The sequence below is a fragment of the Neoarius graeffei genome, chromosome 10 (genome assembly GCF_027579695.1).
Source record: "Neoarius graeffei isolate fNeoGra1 chromosome 10, fNeoGra1.pri, whole genome shotgun sequence".
NCBI classification, from domain to species: Eukaryota; Metazoa; Chordata; class Actinopteri; order Siluriformes; family Ariidae; genus Neoarius; species Neoarius graeffei.
The window spans coordinates 83,577,564-83,597,029 of NC_083578.1; the positions used below are offsets into that span (position 1 = coordinate 83,577,564).

General features: G+C 42.3%; 1 protein-coding gene across 3 annotated transcripts in view; it reads left to right on the plus strand.

The window, feature by feature from the left end:
* Nucleotides 1-19,466, plus strand: part of cdk16 (cyclin dependent kinase 16) — a 104,600-nt gene that overhangs the window by 75,031 nt on the left and 10,103 nt on the right. For all 3 annotated transcript variants that reach the window (XR_009655544.1, XM_060932429.1, XM_060932430.1), the window contains 8 exons: nucleotides 2,057-2,119; nucleotides 5,978-6,101; nucleotides 8,031-8,151; nucleotides 8,254-8,351; nucleotides 8,494-8,599; nucleotides 12,475-12,517; nucleotides 12,882-12,972; nucleotides 14,960-15,037. Coding sequence is in view for 2 of the 3 variants with exons in the window: in XM_060932429.1 (XP_060788412.1) it covers nucleotides 2,057-2,119; nucleotides 5,978-6,101; nucleotides 8,031-8,151; nucleotides 8,254-8,351; nucleotides 8,494-8,599; nucleotides 12,475-12,517; nucleotides 12,882-12,972; nucleotides 14,960-15,037 (724 nt within the window). In the remaining variant the exon portion in view is untranslated. The remainder of the gene's footprint in view (nucleotides 1-2,056; nucleotides 2,120-5,977; nucleotides 6,102-8,030; nucleotides 8,152-8,253; nucleotides 8,352-8,493; nucleotides 8,600-12,474; nucleotides 12,518-12,881; nucleotides 12,973-14,959; nucleotides 15,038-19,466) is intronic.

The window sequence follows — 19,466 nt, forward strand, 5'->3', positions numbered from 1 at the left end:
CCATTAGTGCTGGGATTTGACCCATGTCAAGTCTGTTCACTCAGAAGCCATCATGCCAATGCTCCTGGGCAGTTGTTTTCAGTCATATAAGAAACAGACGTCCATCTACTTGAATGTGGAGTGAGCCATAAAATAGAAACTGATCTACAGTTCTCAAACACAGATTTGAAATTAATATCTGACAGTAGTGTCGTCTTCAACTCGGTTAATACAAAAACAATTCCAGTAGCTCCAGCGACTGCACGATTCTCCATATGTGCATGGATCAGTGCTAGACGGGCGATTTCTCAGAGACGACAAGGGAAGCCGAGCTTCCCCTAAAATTCTCTCCCCAAACTGCGGCATCTACGACGTTGAATTCTCATTAAAACAATAACTTGCATAACATAATATATGCCCAAGATTGTATTTACGTTCATAACTATCCTGTAACTTATTTGAGTGATGTCTGACGAACTTGTAGTTCGCTACGAGAATCACCTTTGCTGCCAGGCTGTAACCAGCGTTGTCAGATACTACTGACGTTTTCCAGCCAAAATATGTTCAAAACCCGCCAAAATGCACTTAAAACCGCCCAATCTGGCAACACTGGCTGTAACCTTTCTTATTTCAATGGGCTCTATGGCTGGCAGCCGGGTATCCGTTGCAGTCTATGAGAGGGCTCTGAACAGCCAATTTCGGCTAGTTGTTATTGGATAAAATCGACAAAATCGTCACTTCCAGGGAAGCCGGGCTTCTCTGGGACTAAACGAGACAGTGGGAGGGACAAGAAGCCGGGCTGATGAAGGATTATTGTGTTTGAAAGACATGAGGAGGGCGGGCTCTGTACTTCGGCGTCGGCAAGGAACACAGAAGTATGATCAGTCAGTCCCCAGCGGATGTCGAGAAAGTGTAGTCGTGTGCCAAAGTGCTGTCCGACTTTCTTTTCATATAGACGTTTCTTCTCTGTACATTACTCTGTAAATAAATGTAAATATTACTCGTTGTGCTCCGTTAACTTTCATCCATTCTATCAGTTTGATCATTCGCGAATTCACTCGTTTATTTCATTTGTAGTTCAATCTGGTTGTAGGCTAGCTTGAGCCTTATTGGGATCTGCAGTGCTAGCTGCTAACAGAAATTGGTGAAGTCTCTGGAAAGCACAACCAGCTGGTATGACAGGGTCACAGACCATTTTCTGGAAAAGGAGCGGAGGGCAGAATGTGTGTATATTGTTCAGTAATGTTAAGAGAATGGTGGGCTCTGTGTTATAGGTTATACCTGGGTATAATATTCAAGGTTGTGTGTGTTGCATAGCCTACCTGGTTATGAATTTCCAGACTGTGTTGCAGAAGATGTTCAAGGATGTGTTGCACAGCTGGGTGTTGTGTTAAAGACTCTGTGTTGCATATCAGGGTATGATGTTCAAGGCTCTTTGTTGAATAGCCAGTGATTTTTGGATGTTTGATATTTTTGATTAAGGATATGAGGCACTAGCCTGGCAAGCCAGACTATAACATGAAATGTACAAGCAAAAATACTTTCTGCCACTAGGTAGGGTTGTCTAGTTCACTATGCTAATGGGGCACACCTTTCTATGCTTTGATATCCGGCCTACAGGTTTTACGATGAATGCGTAAAATGGGCTTCCCCTGTTTTAAAAACCAGCAGCCGCCACTGGTGCCAGAATAATAGGCCAGATGTTTTATGGTAACCTTTTGACCAACAAAATGATGAGCTCGGTGTTGTGAAGGGGCGGAGCTTGTGTAATACAGCCACCATTTTGTTGCGCATTCCACACTGCTTTATTAATATTGTATGCAGTCTGTACTCGGTGTCCCTGATTTTGAGCTTTCAGCCTTCCTTCCAATGAGCTGCTCAAAGCCTTTATCATAAGTGTGAGAGAGGAGCAGCACAGGACAGTCTGGGGTTTAAATTCACACCTCTCGGTTGGAATTTAATTCCCAAGCTAACACTACTGTCATACATGATCGCGTGGTGTTTTTTTTTTTTTTTCTCCTTCTTCCTGACTCTCCGTCTCCTTTCTATTCTAACTGTTTGAATTTGTGCTGTTCAGGATAAAGACCTGAAACAGTATCTGGATGACTGCGGGAACTGCATCCACATGCACAACGTGAAGGTGAGTTACTGCAGTGCTCCACTTTCCAGCAGCTCTGCTGCACTGCAAAAAATGGCCTTTCAAAAATAAGAAATAAAAGATTAAAACGAAGCATATTTGCTTGAATCAGGTGAAAAAAATCTGCCAATGGAACTAGTCAAATTTGACTTGGTAAGATTTCTTAAAGTAAGATGAAAAATCTAACCTGTTTTTAGATGAAATAATTCCAAAATAAGATTGGGGAACTTATTATGCGAGATCTGATTAACTCAAAATAATCAATATAGTTCTTATAACAAGATCGTACTTCTTACATTTAGCCATTCAAGTCATTTTTATTTATTTCATTTTAAGGGCATTTCACTTAAATTCATGACAAAGTCTTGGCAGTAAAAACTGAATTTAAGATAAATATACTAATATTAGGATTGTTAAATTCTACAACTAAGCATTGCTCGCTTAAAAGATTCTCCTTTTGTGACCTGTAATTAGTAAAATACTCCAGATGTGAGACCAGAGACTATCTTGAATCAAGTTGACGACACGTGTAGCATTGCAACAAGTTTATTTTTTTTCCCATTTCAACATTCAAACATTAAAACTAGGGCTGCACAATATATCGAAAAAGTATCGATATCGCGATATCATAGTTTGCGATACACATACCGCAAAAATTACTTAAATTTCGATAAAAGGCACATTTTTCTGTGCCGTCCAATCACATTTGAATGTCAACAAGTGCCACGAGATAACTCCGCCCCCTATTGCAAAACAAGTAAAAGCCTCATGGTGATGGCGGAAGGCGGGAGCAAGTGTGGTGAGACAAACTTGTGTGAGGAGGAACTGGTTTCCAAAAAAAAAAAATGCACGTCTGCTATTTGGAAGTACTTTAGATTCAGGAGGGGTGATGTACTGCAAACTCAGGTACTTTGCAAGACATGTACCTGTAAAACAGTGGTGGGGCGGCTCACTGAGACAAACACTGCTGTACAGCAGCATAAAAACATAAAACCACGCTCTCTCTCACTCACACACACACACACACACACACGCGCGCACACACACTACCTCTCACTCTCACACACACACTACCTCTCACTCACTCACTCTCTCACACACACACACACACACACACACGCGCACACACACACTACCTCTCACTCTCACACACACACTACCTCTCACTCACTCACTCTCTCTCACACACACACACACACACACACACACACACACACACACACACACACACACACACACTACCTCTCACTCTCACACACACACTACCTCTCACTCACTCACTCTCTCACACACACACACACACACACACACGCGCACACACACACTACCTCTCACTCTCACACACACACTACCTCTCACTCACTCACTCTCTCACACACACACACACACACACACACACACACACACACACACACACACACACACACACACACTACCTCTCACTCTCACACACACACTACCTCTCACTCACTCACTCTCTCTCACACACACACACACACACACACTACCGCTCTCACTCTCTCTCTCACACACACACACACACACACACACACACACACAACCGCTCTCTCTCTCTCTCACACACACACACACACACACACACACACGCTACCGCTCTCTCTCTCTCACACTCACACACACACACACACACACACACCACTGCTCTCTCACCCACATGTGTTATTAACAGATTGTGTTTGAGTTTATGGTGAATCTGTGTCGCTCACCTTCATCTCCCGGGAGCCGCTGAAATTGCCATTTTGAATGCTTTATATTAATGTAATGTAGTTTTCAGTTTTTTGTTTACTTCAACTTAAGACATTTTCTGCTGCGCTCACAAAAATTAAGAGATTTAAAGATGATTGATGGACACCATTGCAGGTGTAGCCATGTTTTTCCAATAAAAAATAATGTTGGAATGGAAGCGATGCATTGGGTGTTTTTTTTAAAATGCTAGATACAGGGCAGAACGGCGAGTAGAGGTAAGAAAAACATTATATATTTAATTATCGTGATACATATCGATATCGAGATATTCAGTCATGTTATCGAATATCGCATATTTTTCTGATATCATGCAGCCCTAATTAAAACATCTCTTAACATTCCACTTCCCCAGGACCTCAGGCACCAAAAAAAATAATAATAATAAAAAAAGTCTACGCATTTTGACTTGGTGCTTACACAACGCCAAAGCAACAGTGCGTTTTGGGGGCACTGACTATTCATGTGTACGAGGGGTTTACAAGATCAGGCACAAAAAAAAAAAACCAACCAAACAAAAAACACTGAACTTAACTCACAGCATTTCAAAAAGCCCTCACTAAAACGCCCTCCACTCACTCATAGCCTTTTTGAAGGCTCTTGTCTGGTCTAGAGTCTGTACAGCATCTAGAAGGAGCTCACTCTGAATGACTGAGAAAACAGTCGCAGTAAACTTAGGATCTGTAAGGTGGAGTTGAATTGTAATGAAAGAGTCAAAGATTTCAGTAAAGTTCATTTATTCCCAAAATAAGCATACTTTTTTTTTTTTCTTGAAACAAGATGAACCGCATTTGACAAATGTCCAAAATGTACTTACTTGTTTTAAAAAAAAAAACTTTTTATTTTCAAAGGTGCCCCAAATAAGACTTTTTTTCAAGACATTTTGTCTATACAAGATTTTCAAGATGGACTGTCTAAAAACTAGCCTTTCTAGCTAAATGAGGTTTTGCTTGTTGGGCAGTTATGTTTTATAATAAGGGTGGCTAGATGTTTTGACTTGAAAATAGACAATAAACTTCCTAAGATTTTTATTTTTTGCAGTGTGTTCACTCGCGCGCGCGCGCGCGTACACCCTGCGAGCACAGAATCAGTCTGAGGAGAAATTGTGTTTGTTTGGATACTAACTGCTTCATTATCGTACATGAGAAACTTAACATCAGGCTTGTAGTACTTGAGTCCGACTCGTGCCCTAATTTTAAGGACTCGTGACTCAACTTGGACTTGAGCACTGAGGACTCAGACTCATACATTAACTGCATTCGGACTCCTAAATTGTAGACGAGGACTTGGATTTTTTTCTTTATTTTTTGTAACATGCCATAATAATTTGGCATAATATTTATATCTACATTCATTTTTATATTAATTTTGTGTAAGAGTGTCACACCTGTGCGCCTTGGCACGTGCATCAGATAGATAGACTCTCAGGCGTGCTCTGGACAGCGCATGTGCGCCAAGCGGACTCTCACGCATGCCGTAAATGACTCGCTCCTGCACAAGATTAAGGCGCAATCAGTGCGCCTATATAAAAACTGTGAAAACACACTTGCTTGGCGAAGTATTGAGTTGCGTTACTGACACATTACCGAGCCTTATTTCCTTGTTTGGTTTCCTGATCCCTGATTTCCTGTTTCTCATCTTTGATCCTGCGGAGTCTACGATAGCCTGTTTGTGCCTCGCTCGACCTATCGCCTGTTTTACGATTTTGCCTGCCGTTCTGGATTGTTTACCTGTTTTCACTTGTATTAATAAACACACCTTCTGCACTTTCATCCGTCTCCTAACCATCTCTGACAGAATACTTCACACTCCCTGATGAAGAGAAGCACACTCACTTGTTCATACGGCATGTTCAGGAAAAAATTAATGTTAATGGCGCTGAAACAGCCACCGTTACATGGTGCGATTGGAGTCTTGTTCTCGGACTTGACTCAAATTTTTTTTTTTTGACTGACTTGACTCAGACTTGAACACTGGGGACTCGAGACTGGACTCGGACTTGAGGTTTAGTGACTCGACTACAACGCTGCTTATCACAAGAGGCGTTATAGATGCTTTATTCTCTACTGTAATAATAATGTTTGTTTGTGTGTGTAGCTCTTCTTGTTCCAGCTTTTGCGAGGATTGAGCTACTGTCACAGACGCAAAGTCCTACATCGAGACCTCAAACCCCAAAACCTCCTCATCAATGACCGTGGGGAGCTCAAACTGGCTGACTTCGGTCAGTACCACAGCACACGTACACACAAGCACATGCTGACAGAATGACGTCATCCACACACAGTGTTTAAAATGCTCTATTGAACCCAAATGCATTAAATTGGGTCCAGTGAGGACTTCCATGCCTGCAGATGCTTTGCTTTAGTGTTCACACTAACAAGTGAGAAAATGAAAACTCGGCAAAATTGAGAAAATTAAGTATGACGCAGCAAAAAATCCAAACGGCTGCAGTGAATTCCTCAAACTAAAAATGAAAGAAAAGCTACGAGATCATAGTTCCAGGGTTTAACTACAATATAAAGTCGATTTTAAACCAGGGGTTCTCAACCTTTTCTACTTTTAAGGTCCACCTATTCATACTTGTAACGAGTCGGGGCCCATTAAAAAGATCCCCAGTTATTTTGGCTCATCTGTTCTATTAGAATCTAATAATCTATTGTAAAGTGTTTTAATGGGATGCAACATCACTCCCTGTTACAGATTGGAGCCCAGGAATTAAATAAACGCAATAGAACAATGTTTTTAATTGTAGGTATTGTATTTAAATCTGTACAGATGTACCAGAAGCCAAACCCTGCATGCAGGCCATTCTCAGTCAAAAGGGATTAATGATCCAAAAGTGGAGTCTGGTCCATTAACACAAGAACTTATTGCCATGTTTGTGTTCAGCAAACAAACAAGTTATTAAAACCAAGAAGTATACTCAAAAGAAGTGGATATAGAAACCACTCAATGGGATTAGATCCTTACACACTAACAAAGAAGGATTTGGCCTACGAGTTGGAAACACCTTTTTTTTTTTTTTAAATTAGTTATTTTTGCTGCTGGTAGTTTTTAATTAACCCCCACTGGCCGAAAGGTCCGAAGGGGGATTGTCATGGCCATGTCTGTCCAGGGAAGGGTGCTCACCTTCTGAAATCAACTCCTCTCACAATTTTTGGAGGAATTTCACAAAACTTGGCAAAAGGCATTGTTGTATGTCAGTATTGTAATTTCATTAAATTCGGTCGTGTTTTACCGGAATTGTGGCCCTTGATTAACACCCTTGTACTTTCATGAAGGTGTGCTTGCCTTCTGAAATCAACTCCTCTCTCAATTTTTGTACGAATTTCTCGAACTTTGGCAAAAGGCCTTGTTATATGACAGTAATATGCATATTACGATTTAATTTCTTTTGTGAAAATTTTACCAGAGTTTTCACCCTTGATTAAATAACTTTGACAGTTTCATGAGGGAGTATGTTCTTCTGAAATCCACTCCTCTCACAATTTTTGAAGGAATTTCACCAAACTTGGCGAAAGGCTTTGGTATATGACCGTAATACGCATATTGAAATTTCGTTCAATTTGGGCAAATTTTACCAGAGTTATGCCCTTGATTATTAACAAACTTGTACTCTGGTAATTTCATCAAGGTGTGCTTGCTTTCTGAAATCAAATTCCCTCACAATTTTTATCCCCCGCTGGCTGAAGGGCTCGAAGGGGGCTTTATGTCGTGGTGACATCCATCTGTCCATCCGTCCCGGGAAGGGTACTCACCTTCTGAAATCAACTCCTCTCTCAATTTTTGGAGGAATTTTACGAAACTTGATAGGATTCCTTGTTCTATGTCGGAAATACGCATGTTGCAGTTTCATTCAGTTCAGTCATGTTTTACCAGAGTTATGGCATCGTTGCCAGCAGGGGATATTGTACTCTCAGAGCGCTCTTGTTCGTTTCTTGCTATATAATGATTGTTTCCATATCAAATTTGGTCAGAGCAAATGTATATAAAATTCACTTGTGTAACAATCTCTCTCCAGAACTGCATTTCTGATCCATGATGTTTGTATGAAGCTGCTCCATCCACCAAATCAAAACTAGGATCTTTGTTTGACTTTTTGTCGCAATCACCATAAAAAAAACTCATTTCTGATCATTTTTGTCCACAGGTCTGGCTCGAGCCAAGTCGATTCCCACCAAGACTTACTCGAATGAAGTGGTGACTCTGTGGTACCGCCCACCAGACATCCTACTGGGCAGCACAGATTACTCCACCCAGATCGACATGTGGTCAGTACCAGTCTGTTCATTCGTTTCTCTTATTTGAGTGCTGGAGGAATAAAGAGTTCTAGCAGCTACGTTGTTTGTTGATGCGTGGTGGATTTGGTGCAGGGGCGTCGGCTGTATCTTTTACGAGATGGCTACGGGTCGGCCGCTGTTCCCGGGATCCACAGTGGAGGAGGAGCTGCACTTTATCTTCAAACTGCTAGGTACTCTGTTTCTTGTTGAGATGTCACTCTCCATCTCTCACCCTGCAGGTTCTGGCAATAAATCAGAGCGTTTCTCCTCTCGGATGTCTCTCTCTCCCTCTGTCTGTGCAGTATTTATAACTCTTCCTGCTGCTTCTCTCAGGGACACCTACGGAAGAAACCTGGCCTGGAATAACTTCCAATGAAGAATTCATCTCCTACAACTACCCCCGTTACCGTGCCGACTGCCTCCATAACCACACCCCTCGGTAAAGGAGAGATTCTGGAGCATCTTTGTTCAGTATAGCGTACTCAATAGGCTCGATGTTGGGTTTTAGGACCGTGTACAGTACAGTAGTAGGTGCTTTTGTGCGAATTCTTTTGGTAGACGGTTTTATGTAAAGCAGCTTATGAATCCAGTCCAAGCACAAAGCTTAGTTGTGGTTTTAACAGTTCACTGAGAAGTCTGTTAAAAATTTCCCCTAGCAGGACAATGTTTGGTGTCTGATCTTTGCTTCTCTTATTTTGTACTGGAGATGTACGGTAGCACTAGGGATCATGATCAAAGTCCATCTCACCCACAGCTACAGTACGTAGTGTAATTTTTACACTAACTGAATTCTCGTCACCATATCAATTCTAGGGCAGTGTTTCTGTAATGTTTTTATGTGTCTAAAGTGAAATAAACATAGAGAGAATGCGTAATTTATAAGGAACTCTTTGGTTCAGCCGGTGCAGCCATCATGACGTCAGAGTTGTTTCCTGTGGGAGCGTGCATGTACAGTATGCGTTTATTGTGTAAGTGAGTGACACGCCATAGTCCGTATAGACTATAAAAACACACTACCGCTAACTTTTACCGCATGCAAGAAGCCAAAAGGAAAATATTCTAAATAACATGGAATCCAGCAGTGACGAGGAAACAATTATCCCAGTTCAGAGTAGCGAACCTGTGGGTTTAAAAGGCAAAACGGGGTCTCGCCTGGATCCGGCTTCAGCAACTTCTACGTCATCAATCCCGCAGCCTCATTTTGACTTTTCACGGTATCCTTATAGCGGCGCACACGCGTTTTGACCGATGCCCTAACTTGGCCACTTTTTTGGGGGGGGGGCTTTTTTCACCTTTATTGGATAGGACAGTGTAGAGACAGGAAATGAGCGGGAGAGAGAGACGGGGAGGGATCGGGAAATGACCTCGGGTAATGACCTCGGGTCAGAATCGAACCCGGGTCCCCGGATTTATGGTATGGCGCCTTATCCACCTGAGCCACGACGCCCCCAACTTGGCCACTTTTAAATGTGGAAAATAATCAATATCCTTTCAGAATTACTACCTCAACTTGGTGCTACTTTGAATTACATGACAAAGTGCTTAATTACAAGTAAATTAATATTTTACGATTCATTTCCTTTAAATAAATTGAGTTTTTCTTATTTTAACCTTTCTTTGGCCAGGGAAGTCACATGTGAGATTAAATATCTTTTTCAAGCAAGCTCTTGCTATGATGATGATGCAAGTTTCAGGCGAACATTCCAACACAGGAACACGCAACACTTTTGATTCAGTCAAAAGCAGGAATATTCGTACCAAAGGAATTCCCTTATAAATGACTTAAAATCTGACCAATTTGACGAGATGTTTCTCTCAAACATCATTAGATGTTAACTCATTCCATGATCCTGGAAAAAAAAACATCTTGCACATGTTACAGGTCAGAATTGTAGGTCAGGTGGAATTTTTAAACCGAGGTTAGAATTTTTAACTCCGTTCATAATTTGCTACTTGTAGTAGGGAGATTTACTGTGTCTAGGGTTAGGATTTGGGAAGACCTTGTATTTTAAACTACTCGATGACGTAATAAGACTGGACTCGTTAATAAATTTTATATATATATATATATATATATATATATCTCACTCCTTCCACTGCAGTCATCGCTGGTCTAGTGGTTAAAGGTGGGGTATGAGATTTTGGAATAACGGTTCCTGCAAACCATATTTTGAAAAGAAACACGCCCGCCCTCGCCATGCTCCTACCCCCGCATCTCCACCCCTCCTCTCCCTTATAAAGCCTGAGAAAATCAGCCTTTATAATGGGTGTCTATTGTATTACACACCAGTGGAGCAGAGTGTAGAGAGCTTGGAAAAATAGCTCAAACTTTCTCATTTAAACTGTGTTTTCAGCTCCAATTTTCACTCCACACACACAATTTTCTCAAAAGTAGTAGCCACATTCACACAATGTGTCTACGTACACGATAGGACTTGCAGTTTTTGAATGAGAAGCCTGAAAGTGAGGAGAGGGCAGCCGCCCAGCCACATAGACTTCCGTTATAAAACTTGGCAGAAAAGTCACTCATTTTTAACTCGCTCTAGTGACCTCATTTTTTACACTACAGACAAAAAAATTACATCAGTGTGTTCAGGAGATCCTTGTGGCACTCACAGTGAAAGAATTTTGTGAATATCTCCTTCCGTTTTCGTGTAAATCCCCGTTGTTTGGAGGAAGCGCACTGAGAGAATCCTGCGCTCTGTGTGACACTCTCTCTCTCTCTCACTCACACACACACACAGAAGGGCCGGGCTGCTCGCGGGCTTCAGTCTGATTGACGTGTCAGTATCCAATCATTTTGAGGTGGTACCTCGATATGATTGGATGGCGTTTTTCCTTTATTTTACACTGTAGACTGGATTAAAATATTTCGGTTTTGGGTCAAACCTTCTATTGTACTGCTTGCAACATGGGTGTGAGGAGCTTTTCAAGCAATATGGTAAAAAATACTCCTGAAAAAAATCTCATACTCCACCTTTAAGACTCGGAAGGTTCCGAATTCGAATCTTGGTTAAGTATGGAAAAAAAAGATGTTTTAAAAAATGCTAATTGGGTCGATAGGAGTAAGTAGGGGCGGCACGGTGGTGTAGTGGTTAGCGTTGTTGCCTCACAGCAAGAAGGTCCGGGTTCGAGCCCCGTGGCCGGCGAGGGCCTTTCTGTGCGGAGTTTGCATGTTCTCCCCGTGTCCGCGTGGGTTTCCTCCGGGTGCTCCGGTTTCCCCCACAGTCCAAAGACATGCAGGTTAGGTTAACTGGTGACTCTAAATTGACCGTAGGTGTGAATGTGAATGGTTGTCTGTGTCTATGTGTCAGCCCTGTGATGACCTGGCGACTTGTCCAGGGTGTACCCCGCCTTTCGCCCGTAGTCAGCTGGGATAAGCTCCAGCTTGCCTGCGACCCTGTAGAACAGGATAAAGCGGCTAGAGATAATGAGATGAGATGAGGAGTAGGTAGACAGAGAGACGAGGAAGTATGGGGTAGGTGTAGACAGAGAGAGACGAAAGAAGTGATGGGGAAATCCCTTTTAAGGATCTTAGATAATCCAAACTTTTACCGAGGTTGGAAATTATGAACTAGGTTAAAAAAAAAATTTAACCCAGGTCCAAAAAAAAAAAAACCTAGGTTGAAATTTTTTTGACCTGTAACATATTACTTTTTCCCCCCACATAGCTGGCAGTCAAGACTACATGTGCCTTTAAATAGGTGACATGGTGGCATAGCAGGTGGCATTTCAGAACTCCAAATGATTAGATTCTGAGCTGCAGTTCCTGTTTGGGTAGAGTTTTGCACGTTCTTGTTGAGTTTCCCTGGGTGAATGTGTGTGTGGTGGACTAGTGTCCCTTCCAGAGTATATTCCCACTTCATTTTCTACAGAAAAGATTTCTGTTCCACTGCTACACCAACCACAAAGTGCTAAGTTTTACTGAACATAAATGTGTGGGTTGTTTTTTTTTTTTTTTTAAATGGCATGAAAATTGTATTTATATTGAGTGACCTTTCAGATTTCTGGTACATTCTTGCTCTCAGACTTTGGGAGGTGAGGTCCAGGGGGTGGAGTGATACCAAATTACGTTCATATAGTTAAAACATTCAGCTACATGGTAGAGTTTGTTCATGTTACTTGTTAGCTGTTTATAGCTCCGAAGCGAACATCAGACAGCAAACATGTCTCGGCTGATGGACGAAACCCGGGGTTAACGTTAAGCTGGAAATTTGATTTTCCTCCTAATTCTTCCATTAAATTTTGAGCTACACAGCGTTCCCACCATGTCTGTCTGTCTGTCCTGATCTCTGTATCTGTTTGTTCCTGCAGGCTGGACAATGACGGAGTGGACCTGCTGTCCAAACTGCTGCAGGTACGGCACTTCAGAGTGAAAATAGTCCAGAAAGAGTTTCTAGACGCAAATGAGCATTACAGCACTGAAATCATCACAAATCTAATCTAATTAATCGGGTTCCTGTTTGAATGAACTTCTGATGTAGTGTGTGTTTGGCTGCTAACAGACTCCAACACTGCTGACCCACAGCAAACACCTCCTGGCTTATCTCTGCTTTCTTCTGATGATCAACTGCTCTATGATTTTAACAGGCTGTGTTTGTGCAGTTAATTATATTAAATAGTGTTTCAATAACTTGCTGCTTTAGTCGGCATGTTTTTATAGTCTGTTGTTTGTTCTGCATTATTTATACTGTGTGTGTGTTACTGCAATGATGTTCCAGTTTGAAGGAAAGAAGCGCATATCTGCAGAGGAAGCAATGAGACACTCGTACTTTCACTGTCTGGGAGAGAGAGTTCTCACACTGCCTGATAGTAAGTGCATGTGTGCGTGCGCACACACACACACACACACACACACGTACATACGTTCTCAACAACTGCATTATTCAGTGTGTTTCCTTTACTCTTTCTGTGGTCTCTCTGATCAGTTTTCCAGATGCATGTACACCTGGACTAGTACTGATGTGAACGTTGGGGGTTATGGGAGATTCCAGCCTGACGGTGTTAATTGGGGGGGAGGGATATCAGAAGTCGGTTCAGTGTGTTCTGTAAAATGCATCTTAATTGAAAAACAACGTTCAAAGAGGCCACTCTGATGGGCACAAGGGACCGCGCTAGGGTTGTAACAATATACGTATCGAAATCGCGATACGCAGAGCCACAATCCGTGTCGCGATACAAGAAGGCAGAATCGCGGTACACCCTTTCAAACTTCTCCTCAGCCCAAAAACAGAGGCGCTTCCAAACTTCAATTTATGAATACTTTACTTTTTATTTAAATTACATTTTAAACTTACTTAAATTACTTTTATTTTTTTTATATCTATTAGTAAGTCGTTTTTTCGCCGACCTGCGACAATCTTCTGCGAGTCACGCAACGTCCACACTCGCCACTGGCAGAGCATTCATTTCTTTTAAGCGGTCGCCATTCTGGTTGCGACGTGGGGAGCGAATCTGTAAACAAGCAGCTCATTGGCTGGCTAGGTGTGCCAGAAGCCAATCACAATCACTTGACCGGAAAGGCATGCAGTGTTGCCAGATTGGGCGGTTTTAGGTGCTTTTTGGCTGGTTTTGAACATATTTTGGGGTGGAAAGCGTTAGCAATATCTGGCAACACTGAAGGCATGTCTGCTTGGGCGGAAGCCTTCTGCGGCAGTTACATTTTGACACGCGAGCAATGTTTCACCATAAAAATTCCATAATTTCCATCTGTTTTCCGCGATCACAGAAAATCATTGGCCCTATGAGACTGAGACAGTGAGAGAGCCCCCCCCCCCCCCCCGCGCCCCCCCCCCCCCCCCCCCCCCCCAAAAAAAAATCATTACGGATTTACACGATTTGGAAAAATGACTTTTTCAGAACCGAAAAAAACAGAGCTTCCGGCTCAACAGTATTATTTTGAGAAATAAAACAATCTTTGGATATACATTTGTTCATTTTTGCATACATATTACTCATTCTCTGCAGTGGGCTGAATTATTTGTTATTAAATAGTTAATGTAAGTAAGTAAATGTTAATAAGTCAAATTTATTACTTTAAAAAAACATTTTAAAAAAAATCGTGGGTGTATCGAATCGTGGGTCAAAATCGCGATACGAATCGAATCGTGAGTTGGGTGTATCGTTACAGCCCTAGGCTGCGCCTCCTTCACTGGGGCTGGCGCGCACAAAGGGCCGCACCTCCTTCACTGGGGCTGGCACTGTGTTCCATTGACCTCAGAAGTCAGAGCTGGTATTGCAAATTGCTGGTATTGGTTTTCTGACTTGTTGACTACATTCCAGTACGGCAATTCGGAAAACCAATACCAGCAATTACCAGCAATACCAGTTGAGTATTTTGTGCATACTGAAACACTAGCAATATGTTCAGCTAGATGTCTGACAACACTGTGTACAATTGTTTTACAGAAGTGTCTTATAATAATGCAAAACGGTATTACTGCTTTCACTTATTGTTGATGCGCGGAGCAGCCATCTTGGATTTTGAAGTCGGGGTTGGGGAGGTGGTTCCAACTTTCCGAGTCAGAAATCCCAATTCAGGGGGTGTTCAGTTCGATATTTCCGACTTACCAGGACAAATGGAGCACACCAATACACACGCATGCCGCCACTTCTTCACTGTGACTGACCGGTTCAATGGACATGCCTCTTTCTCTGAGTGACAACATTCACAGATTCAGAGCAGCACTAAGGGAAATAGAATGACACGCGCACACAGTGCCAGAGAAATGGCTATGATGAATGTGATTTGGTGTAAGACCAGGTTGAAGCTATGTGTCTCTCTCTCTTTCTCTCTCAGCTACATCCATATTTGCACTTCAAGACATTCAGCTGGAGAAGGAGACGACCATGAGGACGAGCTCGATGTCTGACTCCGGTACAAAAACCTTCTCCTACAATACTCATCACATCACCATGTTGTTAATGCTCATGAAGTACAAAGTTATTTGTAAAACTTGTTAATATTTTACTTAATATCTTGTGTATACATCAGTTGCATCATGTTTTTCTGTTCAGCACTGCAGACCTCCTCGTAGCTGAGTGATGAGTTTGAGTGAGATTCCTGAAAGCTGCTGCAGTCTGATTTACATAATGATGAATAATGCGTATAATCACGACGAGTAGTGAATCCCAGCGTAGCTGGCGCTCATTGCAGCTTTCTTTTACCCCACATTGTCAATCAGACTCATTATCTTACTGCTCCATCCTTCTCTCTGCTGTAGCGTGTAACAATACACTCTCACTCATCGTGACGGTGTGGAAGAAAATACCTTCTGTAGGCAGAGCAATTCGCATCCACACAGTTCGACTCCAACATGCGTGAGGTGTATTTCTAATAACGGCCGGGGAGCGGCCTCCGAACAGCCTCAGTTTTACATCGCGTTATACAGGATGCAAATTACAATAACGTTCAGGTGATTGGTTACAAAGACACAAAGGACTTCAGGCCCATTTGGTTATTCTAAAATAAAATTAGATTTACGTGAATTACCATAAAATTATAATGAAGTATCATATATGCTGGGTGCGATTTGCTGGGGGGGGATCACCCCCCCTCTGGTTTTTATCTCTGCTGAAAAAAAAAAATCCTCACGGACAACCCCATCAATAAAACAAACAAACCAAAAAAAAAGTTGACATGACAGGCATGTTGTGAGACAGTTTTCTATGGTCTACATTGCACTCACTTTCAAAATGACCCGAAGTGGCAGCTTTGATGTTCACGAACGTCCCCAGCAAATAGAGACATTGTAGATAATAACAATATCCAGAGTGTGAACGTGGATTTAGCGCCATGAATCACATCCTTACTGATGAGCGCAACAGAATGAATGTGTCCACACTGACAGCCTTCTTTTCCTCGCTGTCAATGGGCCAGACGTGCGTTCCTTCCCTGCTGAGAAATTCGCAGAAATGCGGATTAAAGAAGGGCGAAACGCGGCGGAGAGCGCACCGACGGGAAAGCAGAAAAGGCCACATGAACTGCGCCATCAGAGCAAACTGTTCATTTAGTATTCATGTATTTTAGTGATTTTCGAGTCACTGTCCATTTAATCCGGAGGGAGAGAAACATCACAGCAACGCGACAAGCAATGCGAACTTTGTTGTGTGTTAGTGTTCGTGTATTTAGTCAGAGAGATAGGAAGATGAATTTACTATCTCTGGTTTAGTGTTCGTTTTCATTTAGTGTTCGGGCAGCGGGGGCGTGGTCAAGCATCGGTCTGTGACGGAAGGATGGCAGGACAGAACTGATTTCACACAACTCGCTTTTATTCAGCTTTTCAGCTTCTAGCTGCACTCGCGCGCACACATCAGTCGTCTAGTTGTGGCGAGAGCTCCCTCTGCTCTCGCTCTCTCTCCTTAAATAGGGCGCGGTCACTGGGAAGACACAAACATTAATTAACGACAGGTGTAGTGATTCTGCCACTTATCTTCCCTGACTCCGCCCTCCTGTCACAGACCGATGCTTGACCACGCCCCCGCTGCCAGAGTGTTATTCATTTCATATCATCGGATGTTATTGAGCTGTTAGCCTATTGTTACCTTAGTTTTGTGACGTTTCATGATTTAAAAAAAAAACATCCCCCCCCTTCTGGTTTTTTGACAAATCGCACCCTGCATATATGTATATAGAAAGCATGAAGCAAGCCATACTTGCTCACTAAGGCCAAGAAAAAATAATTGTTTGTTTCCGGTTACCCGATCGACCGTTTAAAAAATGCCCCGACCCTAGACTTTTTTGTTAGACGTTTAAAAAAAAAATTTATTTTCGCCGACCAACAATAAATTTTGAAAAAAAAAAATATCTGCATTACGATTTGCATAATATTGTCGATCTGACAAGTGACTAATTCTAAAACGCATATATCGGACAAGAAACACTCATTGATTTCTCACGGCCTCAATCTGACGTCATGACCTCTTTCCGGGAAACTCCGGCTTGTGTTGTACACAACGCTAGGCATCATGGCGGCCAACGAAGTGTTCTCGATTACCGTGATCGGTTGCGACCACACGGAAGATTGTAAGACAATAAGTTCATTTTATAAGTTTTCAACTGTAAAAGAACTCTACGAACATTATCATCCTCCGCTGGACGAGTCATGCAAACAGTATACACACAGCGCCCAGGCTAACGGCGGTATCGATATCACGATGGAAGTCACGTTGGAAAGCCTGCTCAGCAATTTTGGCTTGCGGGCACTGACATTTGAATGTAAACGGAAGCCGGAGTTTCAAAAAATGTTAGCTATCAACAACATTTGTAGTTATGCTTATAGTTCCTTTAAGCGTCCGAGCACTCCATATTTTATCCATGGGCTCCGAATCCTGTATTCCACAAGCTTCACTGGTTTTCTTAGGCCTGGTTCTGGATGGTTGAGTCACAGAATGACACTTCCCCACTATGTGCCACTGTTTGTCCCACACCTAAAATTTATTTAAAAAAAAAAAAAAAACCTACCTACCCGGTATTTTGTGTGATTAAAAAATAAAATAAAATAAAAAGACCTACCTACCTACCCTATTTTTTTTCAAGATGTAATAGGAAACAAACAATTATTTTTTCTTGGCCTAAATAACATCGTTTTGACAAAGAAATATGCTTACACACATTTTCAGTCCAACTAGAGGTGAAAACATCACTATAAATCCAAACTGCATGACGTTTTCTTATTTTAATATCTCCCAAACTCGACAGACTTGATTATGGTTCCTAGAAGTAAAATCCCTTCCACACAACTACACCCACTCAAGAGAAGAGACGCTACAAAGTCGTAAAGCTTTTCACCAGCCAGGGGTTACATAAGGTCTCATTACAGTAGGATTAACGTCACTGAATACAGAGAGAGAGAAAGAGAGAGAGAAAAAGACACTGAGAGGCTAAGTGAAGTCTGAAATTAAGAGTTGCTATAACTCTACTTTAGCTCCTGTTTCAGGTGCGGTGTTAATAACTGCTGATGGAGCTGCATCACATCTCTGAATCCTTTTCTTCTGTTCTTCAGGGTTAAATACACACTCCGTATCTCTGCCCTTTTGCACATTCATCAGGTCTTTCTCTCTCTGTCACACTTTTTTAGTTTTCTCACTTTTTCTTTAGCAATCTCTCTTTATAGCTCGCTCTCGCACCATGTATTTTCACCCCCTCTCTCTCCTCTCGCTCACTCTTTCTGTATTTCTTACTCTGTCTCCTTCTATCTCTGTATTTCTGTCTCTTTTTCCTCTCTCTTGCTCTGTCTGTCTTGTGCGTCTGTCTGTCCTCTCTCTCTGTTTCTCTCTCTTGCTCAGTCTTCTCTCTCATCTTTCTTTGTTTCTCTTGCTCTGTCTGTCTTCTTTTGTTCTTTCTTTCTCTCTCTTGCTCTGTCTTCTGTCTTTCTTTCCATCTCTCTTGCTCTGTCTTGTTTCTCTCTCTCTCTCTCTCTCTCTCTCTCTCTCTCTCTCACTGCTTTGTTGTCTGTGTCGCTTTACTGTTCCAGAGCTTTTACAGAGATGCCTAAGGTTCCGGGACTCCTTAGGTACAGTACAGCACTCTGCACTCCTCTCTCTCCTCCCTCCTCTCTCCACTCCCACGTTCTGTCGTTCAGCAGATTACTCTGAACCTGCTCTGCGTTTGGAGAACATCAGTGGCTCTGATGAATCGTTAGATGTCTTGTAAACCACAGTATATACAAAGTGCTCGGATTAGTCCAAACCCTGGGAAGTCATTTGTGAATTTCACTTATGTTGGTGTTTCACATGTAAATGTGTTCTAATTGGAAGTGTGTGTGTGTGAGGGAGAGAGAGAGATGTATAAACATGTTGAGTGTGACTCACTCAAAGCGACCAGGCTATTAAACAGCCTCTTCAGTCTATAGGGCTTACTCGAGAGCTTCAGTTTCCTTTAATCTCATCAAAGCGTCAGAAAAGGCAACAGTTCACTGTGGCGTGTCATTGTAATTCAGCACACACACTAATGTATGCTGCTGAGCTCTCGGGGTGTGTGTGTGAGAGAGAGAGAGGGGTTCGTTGGCTCATTAGTGTGAGTGACGGCCGCACAGGCTCAGAAGGGCAGAGGGCGTTTACTAATGTGCCCTTTCGAGCTGAAGACACACAGCTTCTTTTGTGACATGGAGGAAAAAGGAAGGCGGGAGAAGACATCCTGTCTAAAGTCCACTTTCATCAGTGTCGAAAAAGACACACACATCATCTCTCACTCTTTTCTCAAATACAGTGAATCTATAGTTAAAGGAACAGTCCACCGTACTTCCATAATGAAATATGCTCTTATCTGAATTGAGACGAGCTGCTCCGTACCTCTCCGAGCTTTG